This window comes from Lutjanus erythropterus, chromosome 7 (genome assembly GCF_056507025.1).
Source record: "Lutjanus erythropterus isolate fLutEry1 chromosome 7, fLutEry1.hap2, whole genome shotgun sequence".
Taxonomy (NCBI): Eukaryota; Metazoa; Chordata; class Actinopteri; order Lutjaniformes; family Lutjanidae; genus Lutjanus; species Lutjanus erythropterus.
The window spans coordinates 212,395-223,607 of NC_139323.1; the positions used below are offsets into that span (position 1 = coordinate 212,395).

At 43.0% G+C, this 11,213-nt stretch overlaps 1 protein-coding gene across 1 annotated transcript; it reads left to right on the forward strand.

The window, feature by feature from the left end:
* Positions 1-2,047: 2,047 nt before the first annotated feature.
* On the forward strand, positions 2,048-10,868 carry LOC146323398 (retrovirus-related Pol polyprotein from transposon opus). Its single transcript, XM_084722352.1, has one exon. The coding sequence runs from the start codon at positions 5,245-5,247 to the stop codon at positions 9,625-9,627; it is 4,383 nt and encodes a 1,460-aa protein (XP_084578478.1). The 5' UTR covers positions 2,048-5,244; the 3' UTR covers positions 9,628-10,868.
* The last annotated feature ends 345 nt before the right edge of the window (positions 10,869-11,213 follow it).

Consider the following 11,213-nt stretch of genomic DNA (forward strand, 5'->3'; position numbering starts at 1 on the left):
TAGTATAGTAATTTGAATGTATTTTTTGTTGGTTCTGTTTTGTCATGTGAGCTTGTCTTTTATGTGATACAGAACAGGAATTAACTGTAAAGCAGAGTTAAGTGAATCAGGGCTGTTTAATTTGAACTGATTTTATTACTTCATTTTCAATTTGTTCCTGCACAATAATAAATGAAATAAAAGTGAAAAATGTTATGTTATTGTTTTTTATGCCTTCACAAAGGAATAAAAATATTTGTGCAGCATTGCGCATAATTTATATAAGATGAGATAAGTACTTTAACTTTTAACTTTTTTAAGCCAATCATGCAATAAACTAATCAGAAATTAAAAGCAGGTGCGCCACCAGCGCAAGCAGTGGTAGCATGACAGCAAGAGAAGGAAACAAGGATGTTTTGATACCAGCCCGAGTCTCTTGCAAAACGCATTTTCATCCAGGGAGTCATTAAATCAACATTATTACTCCCTTACTCGAATTGAGAATTGTAACACCGGTACCTCCGTCCCCTCACTTTCTTTACTTCGGATCCACATACACTAATATCAGGCATGCCCTTGTCCATAATTTCTGGGTGTTAACTGGGTATCACGGACACTTACCCTCCCTGCGCCTCAACTTTGAGACTTTGACTTTGAGATTCACTGACAAACAGGGTGAAATAATGTGTGAAAAGAGGAACGTAGCGTTGATCCTCAGCACAACTTATAATGAGAACTACTAAGCAGGGTTAGTGTTATGGTTAAATTAGCTAACGTTAGCTACCATCCAGCCTAAAATGCCACAGTTGCCCTTGAACTGTCAAAATAATTTCTCTTCAAATAGCAAACTGTTACTAGCTGACATGACTCTACATTAATGTTAGCTAGCTAACAATATACCAATCACCGGCACACAGACTTATTTATAATTTAACTAATTTTAAACTTACTTCACTTTATTGTGCGGAGTTTTCCACCTGGAGTTTCTGGTCGGTCGGTCAGTCCCCTGATTTAATTACTGCCCGTTGTTGTCAACCCGGTATGCTACATTCAGAGGGCCCCGGAAATGGGAACGCTACAATTTATGAATATAACACAAGGCAGCTAGAAGATCAAACAACAAATACTGTCAGTCTAAAGACCCTGCTCAGTATTTTAAAATACGCAAATTTACTTAAATAAAAAGAGAAAACAGTATCTCTATGAAAAAAAAAGAAAAGAAGTAAAGAAGTTTAATATTAAGGATTTTCAGATTCAAAAGTAGGACTTCATAGTTCCTACTTGGGTTTCTTGTCCCAAGAAGAAATTTGTCTTCCCCTGCCTTTTCTGTCTCTTTGTCATGACAAAAATTGCATTTTAATTATTTTCGGCGCAATGTCATAAGAAAATTACCTAACAGCTATCAATGTTAATTTTTTTTTTTATCATTCATCATAACAGGGTTGGGCAACAGAATGAGACTTCATCCATGCTACATCCACATACAACAAATATAAACAGATATGATCTGATGAGTATTTTCTCAAATGTCTGACATTTCATATGATATGATTATTCATTCATTTTCTGTAACCGCTTATTCTGGATCGGGTCGCGGGGGCTGGAGCCTATCCCAGCTGACATTGGGTGAGAGGCGGGGTACACCATAGACAACATAGAGACAGACACACTCACACCTACAGAAAATTTAGAGTCACCAATTAACCTAGCATGCATGTCTTTGGACTGCGGGAGGAAGCCGAAGAACCCGGAGAGAACCCACGCAGACAAGGGGAGAACATGCAAACTCCACACAGAAAGGCCCAAATCATTTCAGCATTTAGTGTGAAGGCCTGTCCTTAAATTCTGTCATGATATAACACTTTACAAATACCAATCTGAAGCAGAGTGCCATCAGAAAGTACTTTCAGTGTTATTTCTGAATGGTATCATTGTGGGACAAGTCCTTAAAAATACCTACTGTGAATGGCAACAGGTGTCCTGTCCAATAAAGGCTAAATGCCCCCCCCCCCAAAAAAAAGTCAAACTAGAATGTTGTGGGTAAAGTGTCTGTTCATGGAACATCTGTAACCCAGTGGTTATTTAGCCAGACTGTTATTCAGTGTCAGTAGGTACACTGTCTCTTTAAGAGTCACAACAGTAAGCTCTGCTTTACGGCTGTAGAGCAGCGATCTCAGAGCAGGAAAGTTCGTAGGTTGCACTTGAACAATGCTGAGAGAGGAGAAGACATGGCGGAGCTGTAGCCAGTCTATACTAGCCGTCTTTCACACCAAGTCGCCACTTACACTTTTGTTTTCCTGCTAGGTGAGCACATATATTGATGTTATGTGATTGTGCTTGTGTTGTAAAAAGAGCTTGTTGGTGTATGTGTAACATGAATGTGCAAATGCGCATTTTTCAATGTTAGACGCTAATCGCGAGCTAACCGCTAATTCATAGCTGAGAGCTAATAGCAAACAGACTTGTAAATGAGTCACTGTAAGTATTTCATTGTTTATGTGTGTTTAATATTGTAAACACTGCACAGAGTTTAAAACTTTAGCACTTGAACAATGCTGAGAGAGGAGAAGACATGGCGGAGCTGTAGCCAGTCTATACTAGCCGTCTTTCACACCAAGTCGCCACTTACACTTTTGTTTTCCTGCTAGTTTTCCTGTTAGCGTGGGTGGACCGGAGTCAGGCAGAGACCGCGGTGTCCCAGGACTTGTCGCCAGCCATCACTCAGCTGCTCGTTGACAACTTGAGTATTTGAAACAAACAAAAACGTTTCTTTCTATAGAGCTCTATAGTATTTTTTTTTTTGGGTACCCAAATTTTGTTTCCTTTACTGGGAATTCTTTTTCCTGGATTAAGAAAATACCACCTTGTGGATCATCACAACTTGTGAAGAGGATTAACTGTTTATTACCCTAGAATCAAAGGACTGATTTATTTTTGATAGACACTGCAAAGAGACTGATTGAAAAGAGACATTTTACCAGGTTTTGAATTGTGATATTTCATTTTACATTGTTGACAACTATTTGTGTTGCGGGACTAAGTCAGATCATTTATATTGAAGCTGAAGAGAATTTATTTTATTATTATTTTTGACATATATATATATATATATTTTTTTTTGAGTGCTTGTGTCACTAAAAAGAAAAAAACATAATTTGCTTTAAGCAAAAGACACTGATTTAAAGGGAAGGTACGTTCCAGTCCATAAAAAGTTTTTATTTTATTTTATTGGACTAAGGTAGCATACTACTGCCAGACCCAGAAATAAATTCCCGCTAAGTACATTTGAACCTGATCTCATCTTTGTTGTTGTTGTTATTGAAAGAGGGACAAATTGATACTTGGTTACATAAGGGAAAGAAAATGGCGCCCGAACAGGGACTGGAGCGTGTCTAACCTTTCATCATTTTCCCCTATATTATTTCTTACGTGAGAGTCTGTGCCAAAGTCAGTAAACAGAATGGCACTGTGTGAAATGTATGGGTTTGACCCAGAATGTTCAGTGGTGATTAAGGGAGTCAGGGCAGATGTTAACCTGAATACAGTGAAGCAAGCATTTGCTTTATTGGATGATGTAGTGAAGATTCAGCACCTTGACGATCTTTCTAATACCATTTTGTGTCAGTTTACTGAAACAGTAACTCCAATGCTTGCGGAAGGGGGACATTCAAATGAAGATGGTTCTCATTGGGAGGTTGTTTTGGTAGGGGAATATTGCACAGAAAGTGTAGATGAGCCAGCGCCTACTGAAAGACTAGCTCCCCTTGCTCGTATAATTGATGATATGACAGTCACATTTCAAGAGCAGATCAGTGAGTTAGCCGCCACCTATAATGTCAACCCCACTACTTTGAGCCAGAGTGCAGCGAGTTACATATGTGGAAAAATGGACAGTAACAAGAGCCATGTAACATCAACCCCTGCCCCTTGCCTCAAACCACAGCTTCCTCCTGACCCTTTATATGAGGCCGTTACTGCTCCCACCCACGTCTCAGGTCATGCACAGCCCCCAAAAGGTGACTCCTCTCTCACTATCCCTGTACCTGCAGACGTTCAACGTGTTGTTGTAGAACACATTGTAAAACGTGACTCACACCCATATGCTCCCACTCTCAAAGAGCCACGCCCTTTTTCAGGCAACTTTCCAAAGCCGCCCTCTGAAGTTGACTACAATGTATGGAGGCTTCGTGCAAAACAAGTGCTAAATGACAGTACTCTCTCTGAAGGACAGCAGCGTCGTGCGCTACTTGATAGTCTACATACGCCTGCTTTGAATGTGGCTCTTGGCATTGGCCCTCAAGCGCCCCCACATGCCTACTTACAGGAATTGGACAATGCTTATGGTAATGTCACAGGAGGGGAGGAACTGTACATTCAATTCTTGGAAACACACCAGAACAATGGAGAGAGAGCTTCTGATTATCTGCGTCGTCTTCAGGCATTATTACAGGAGATCATAGAGCGAGATAGTGTGATTAAGCAAGATGCTGAGTCTCAGTTACTTAAGCAGTTCCTTAGAGGTTGCTGGGATGATAGTTTGATAACTGCATTGCACCTTAAGGAGCTGCTCAGCAACCCTTTCAGGTCGAGACCTACCTTCTCTGAGTTGCTCCTTAAAATCAGAACTCATGAGAAAGAGAGTCAGTTAAAGGAAGTACGGAGAAAGCGACACTTGGGAGTCACATCGACAAAGGTTCACACCAAGACCCTGGTGACCATGGGTGAGTCTGAGGTCACCAGCAGTAATGTCTTAAAGGTCCCAGATGTTGCCACAAGAGAACAACTAGAGGAAAGAATCAGACAGTTAGAAGCGGAGCTCAAGAAAAATTCATCCTCTCAAACTACACAGCAAGGCAGATATGTGAAAGGTGGGCAGAAACCCTCAAACAAATTTAAGAACACTAATACAACTCTGCCAACACCGTTGCTGCCTATAGAACAACGCACAAAAATCAGGAAGTTCTGTTACAATTGTGGAGAGGACTCGCATATGCTGCCACAATGTACTAACCCACCTAATGCTGTTTTGGTGCAGAGGAAGTTGTGCGAGAGACATAACAGCAGACAGGGGCAGCAACAAATTGCCCCCCAGTCTACCATACCTTTAAACATGTAGGAGCTCCTGCTAGGGAACAAGCAGGAGCTCACAGCCCAACTAGTTCCACCCACTCTAACCACATTAGGTCTGAGCCCCCACAATCACAGGCAGACCTTGCTCAAATTCCTGCTGGTTTGGTTGGAGAACCCTGCGAGAGTGAAGCTTGGATGGATGGAGTTCATTGTCACTGTTTGCTGGATTCTGGAGCACAGGTCACTATTGTATCTCAGTCATTCTACTCCCAACATTTATCCCATAGGCAGCTATACACCATAGGGAAAGTACTTGACATTGAGGGAGCAGCGGGACAACATGTCCCATATTTAGGGTACATTGAAGTGGAGCTTCAGTTTCCCAAACATGCCTGTGGTACTGACAGAGGTGTTTTAGCTCTAGTATTAGTGAGCCCAGATCAGTCATACAATGAGAAAGTCCCTCTCCTCGTTGGGACCAATGTTTTACGTCCTTTGATAGTGGACTGCACAAAGAGAGGTGGAACACAGTTTCTTAAGACCATACCACTCCAGGCTAGCTGGGCTATAGCATACTCACAATATGGTGAAAGCACAAAACCCCAAACAGAGAGTGCTCGTGTTCTTCGTGTGACACTCAGCAGCAAAGTACCAGTGCGGTTAAAACAGGGTGAGACAGGGGTATTAAAGGGTATCTGTCATACCAAGCCCAGAGGCGATCAGTTTCAAGCTCTTGTCAGTGGCTCAGAAGAGTTCTCCACTCCTGGAGGTTTGATAGTCTATGATCAGATAGTGGATGTGAAACCTGAGTCTCATAACAAGTTTAAGGTAGCAGTTAAAAATCTATCAGAGCATGATATGACTTTGCACCCAAAAACGGTCATTGCAGAATGTTCTCTCATTGACTGGGCCGTACCAGTGGTGCCCTCCACACCTAAGGCCTCACCTAATGTTAAATCCCCACAGGCGCACACACTCTTAGTCTCTCCCACCAAAGAGTCCCCACAGACTAGTGAGGCCCTTAAGCTTGACTTTGGTGATAGCCCCATATCATCACAGCTTAAAGAACACATACAGACTAGGGTGGATACTGAAGTGCCACATGCATTCTCTAGACATGAACTTGATGTCGGTGGCATATCTGGAGTCACTCATCGTATTGAGTTAGAGCCCCATGTCCCATTTAAAGAAAGAACAAGACGTGTCTCACCAGCAGATTTCAATGACCTAAAAAGGCATTTGCAGGACCTTTTGGCAGCAGGCATTATTGAAGAATCTACTAGTCCCTATGCCTCTCCAATAGTGCTTGTTCGGAAAAAAAATGGGGAGCTGAGAATGGTTGTAGACTATCGAAGACTGAACAACCTCACTAAAAAGGACGCATATCCTTTACCTCGTATTGAGGAGACATTCACATTGCTGTCAGGTTCAAAGTGGTTCACCGTGCTCGACCTGAAAAGTGGGTATTATCAGCTGGAGGTGGAGCCATCTGATCGCCCTAAGACAGCATTCACAACCCCCTTTGGTACGTGGCAATTCCGGAGGATGCCTCAGGGCCTGACCAATTCCCCTGCAACCTTCCAACGAACAATGGAGAAGGTAATGGCTGGACTAAACCTTCAGGAAGTCATTGCTTTCCTTGATGATCTGATAGTCTTTTCAGACTCGCTGGAGCAACACGAAGAAAGGTTGATGAAAGTACTGAAACGCATTGCAGACTTCGGGTTGAAATTATCCCCATGTAAATGCAAATTCTTCCAGACAAAAGTAAAATATCTCGGACATGTGATATCTGCTCAGGGAATTCAGCCAGATCCTGATAAAGTAGCAGCCATCAGGGAGTGGCCACGCCCTCAGACTGTTAGGGAACTGAGATCGTTTCTGGGTTTCACAGGGTATTACCGGAGATTTGTTCGTGATTATTCCAAAATTTTCAGGCCCCTCAATGACCTCTTAAAAGGAGAGTTCGCTCCCAGACACAAAAGTCAGAGCCACTGGAAAAGACCCAAGTCCCCTTCTCTCACAAGTGTTTGGAGCAGTAGCTGCCAGGAAGCATTTGAGCTTATTATTGAAAAACTGACATCAGCTCCAGTACTTGGTTTTGCAGACTGGCGATTGCCTTATGTGGTACATACCGACGCCAGCACCACAGGGTTAGGCGCGGTCTTATACCAGGTTCAAGAGGGTCAGCCTCGAGTGGTGGCCTATGCTAGTCGTGGGCTCTCTAAAAGCGAGAAAAACTACCCAGCCCATAAGTTAGAATTTCTTGCACTTAAATGGGCAGTAAGTGAGAAATTTAATGACTACTTGTACGGGGCTACCTTTAGGGTGTTGACTGATAACAACCCTTTAACTTACGTGCTCACAAGTGCCAAGCTGGATGCCACAAGCCACAGGTGGCTCGCTGCCCTGTCAGCCTACAACTTTGATATCCACTACAAATCCGGCCAGCTTAATGTGGACGCAGATGGATTGTCACGACGTCCTCAGGGGGACCCACATGAGGATGAGGAGTCAGTGGAGTTGGACAAAAAGATATCCAGTCTCATGGACTGTGCCAGTCTGTCTCCTGAGGAGTTCCATGTCTTTGAGGGTGAGGCAATGGGCAGTCTGTGTATGCGTCATGGTGTGAAAGTCCTTGCAATCTCGGATGAGAGTACAGAGTATGACTGTGAAATACCCGCCATTGAAACCCTCTTATGCAGTGAAAGTGCTGTCCCTGACAACCTGGACGAGCCACTCCAATGGCCAGGTCAGCCCACACTCCCAGGGATGTCTACATGTGACTGGCAGCAATTACAGACAGAGGATGACAATTTGGCTCGTGTCATAGAAATCTTAATTTGTGATCTAGACAGTGACAGAATAGACAAGCGGCTCGAGCAGCCAGAGGTGGTGCTATTCCTCCGAGAGAGATCAAAACTAGTCCTTGTTGATGACGTGCTGTACCGCAAGATTTTCAATCAGAGAGGTGAAGCTTTCCTTCAACTTGTCATGCCTAGTTGTCTTCGAGAGCGAGCTTTCCAAGGTGTCCATGACCAAACGGGGCATATGGGCATTGAGAGGACTTTGGAACTAGCCAGAGCTAGATTTTACTGGCCAAAGATGGCTCAGTATATTGAGGAAAAATGTAAAACTTGTGAGAGGTGTGTGAGGAGAAAGTCCAGAGCACAACGGGCAGCCAAACTAGTCAATATCCAGGTTAGTGGCCCCCTTGAACTCATTTGTATTGATTTTCTGTCCCTAGAACCAGACTCCAGAGACACCCGAAACATTCTGGTCATAACTGACCATTTTACTAAATATGCCCAAGCATACCCAACAAAAGATCAGACTGCTAAGACTGTCGCCCTAGTGTTGTGGGAAAATTTCATCAGTCATTATGGTTTTCCTCGCAGAATTCACAGTGATCAGGGTGCGTGTTTTGAGTCAGAGTTAGTAACAGAGTTATGTAGACTTTCTGGGGTGAAGTCCCGCACAACACCATATCACCCAAGAGGTAACCCTGTAGAAAGATTTAACAGGACTCTGCTCGACCTCTTGGGAACTCTGGAAGACAAGAAAAAGGAGGAGTGGAGGAAGTATGTCCGGCCCTTGGTGCATGCATATAATTGTACCAGGAATGACTCAACTGGGGAAGCTCCTTTTCTTTTGATGTTTGGAAGAGAGCCCCGCCTTCCTATTGATCTCTGTTTTGGCATCAGCCCACAAGGCCACAATCCTACCACACATTCACATTATGTGCGGGAGCTCAAAAAGAGACTCAGATATGCATACCAGCTAGCTTCAGGTAATGCAGAGAAAAGGCAGCTACTGAACAAAAGACGCTGGGATGCCAAAGTGACTGCTCAGCCTCTCGAAGTTGGAGACAGGGTTCTGGTAAGAAATTTGAGCCTGAGAAAGAAACACAAGATTTCTGATCGATGGGAAAGTGTTGTTCACATTGTTGTCAGACAGCCTGATGAGGACATACCAGTCTATGTGGTGCGGCCTGAGGATGGAGGGGGCAAGGACAGAGTCCTGCATCGTGACATGCTGCTTCCTTGTGGATTTTTGCCTGCAAATTTGGATGTACAGAGTGACAGTGTGGCTGACGTTGTCGCTAGCTCGGTCTCTGGAACAGCTGAAGAGGAGCAGGAAGTCTGGGAATCTTCATATACAAGTGCTGTGGAGGCAGAAAAGGACAGAGAAGTTTCGACTTTGGGGGAGAAGGAGAACTGGGAAGCTGACTATATATCAGTTCAAGTACCTGAGAATGATACATTGGAGAGACAAAGTGGACCTCAGTTGCACAGCTCTCTGACTCCTGATGCTCCTGTGTTTAGTTCAGATCTCCCTGGGTTGTCAGAGACTACAAACTCACCATCCCAAACACAGAGTAGACCACAGAGGAGGCGAGTTCCCCCAGCTTACCTCAGTGACTATCAACTTGGTTCTAGGTTTACCTGTAAGCAGCACAGTGTTAGTCCAATAGCACATCAAACCCTGCTGTATAGCTTTTTCATGACTTTGCAGGAGCAAGTTGTAGGATTAATGCGTTCCCTGGAGAGACAGACTGCCGAGGACGTCAGATTTTAAGGGGGGGAGGATGTAACCCAGTGGTTATTTAGCCAGACTGTTATTCAGTGTCAGTAGGTACACTGTCTCTTTAAGAGTCACAACAGTAAGCTCTGCTTTACGGCTGTAGAGCAGCGATCTCAGAGCAGGAAAGTTCGTAGGTTGCACTTGAACAATGCTGAGAGAGGAGAAGACATGGCGGAGCTGTAGCCAGTCTATACTAGCCGTCTTTCACACCAAGTCGCCACTTACACTTTTGTTTTCCTGCTAGGTGAGCACATATATTGATGTTATGTGATTGTGCTTGTGTTGTAAAAAGAGCTTGTTGGTGTATGTGTAACATGAATGTGCAAATGCGCATTTTTCAATGTTAGACGCTAATCGCGAGCTAACCGCTAATTCATAGCTGAGAGCTAATAGCAAACAGACTTGTAAATGAGTCACTGTAAGTATTTCATTGTTTATGTGTGTTTAATATTGTAAACACTGCACAGAGTTTAAAACTTTAGCACTTGAACAATGCTGAGAGAGGAGAAGACATGGCGGAGCTGTAGCCAGTCTATACTAGCCGTCTTTCACACCAAGTCGCCACTTACACTTTTGTTTTCCTGCTAGTTTTCCTGTTAGCGTGGGTGGACCGGAGTCAGGCAGAGACCGCGGTGTCCCAGGACTTGTCGCCAGCCATCACTCAGCTGCTCGTTGACAACTTGAGTATTTGAAACAAACAAAAACGTTTCTTTCTATAGAGCTCTATAGTATTTTTTTTTTTGGGTACCCAAATTTTGTTTCCTTTACTGGGAATTCTTTTTCCTGGATTAAGAAAATACCACCTTGTGGATCATCACAACTTGTGAAGAGGATTAACTGTTTATTACCCTAGAATCAAAGGACTGATTTATTTTTGATAGACACTGCAAAGAGACTGATTGAAAAGAGACATTTTACCAGGTTTTGAATTGTGATATTTCATTTTACATTGTTGACAACTATTTGTGTTGCGGGACTAAGTCAGATCATTTATATTGAAGCTGAAGAGAGTTTATTTTATTATTATTTTTGACATATATATATATATATTTTTTTTTTTGAGTGCTTGTGTCACTAAAAAGAAAAAAACATAATTTGCTTTAAGCAAAAGACACTGATTTAAAGGGAAGGTACGTTCCAGTCCATAAAAAGTTTTTATTTTATTTTATTGGACTAAGGTAGCATACTACTGCCAGACCCAGAAATAAATTCCCGCTAAGTACATTTGAACCTGATCTCATCTTTGTTGTTGTTGTTATTGAAAGAGGGACAAATTGATACTTGGTTACACATCCAGTGCTGAAGGTACAGAATGGTGTGACCAGATCTCTGTGCCATCATTCACTGCCCAGCTCTGTCTGGTCTCACAATGGACTCTGCTTGACAGGAAGTTGAAGTGATTGGGGATATGCCTGATCTTTTGGTAGACTGTATGCGTCTTGACCAAACTGCACATGCCCATTGCTGTCTCCAGTTAGATGGATGATGTCTACTGTTGGCTCTGAAATCAAAGACAGGTGAATTGGCAGTTGCAGGAACTATTAAATATAAAGCCAATATCTCAAAAAAAAGTGAGAACT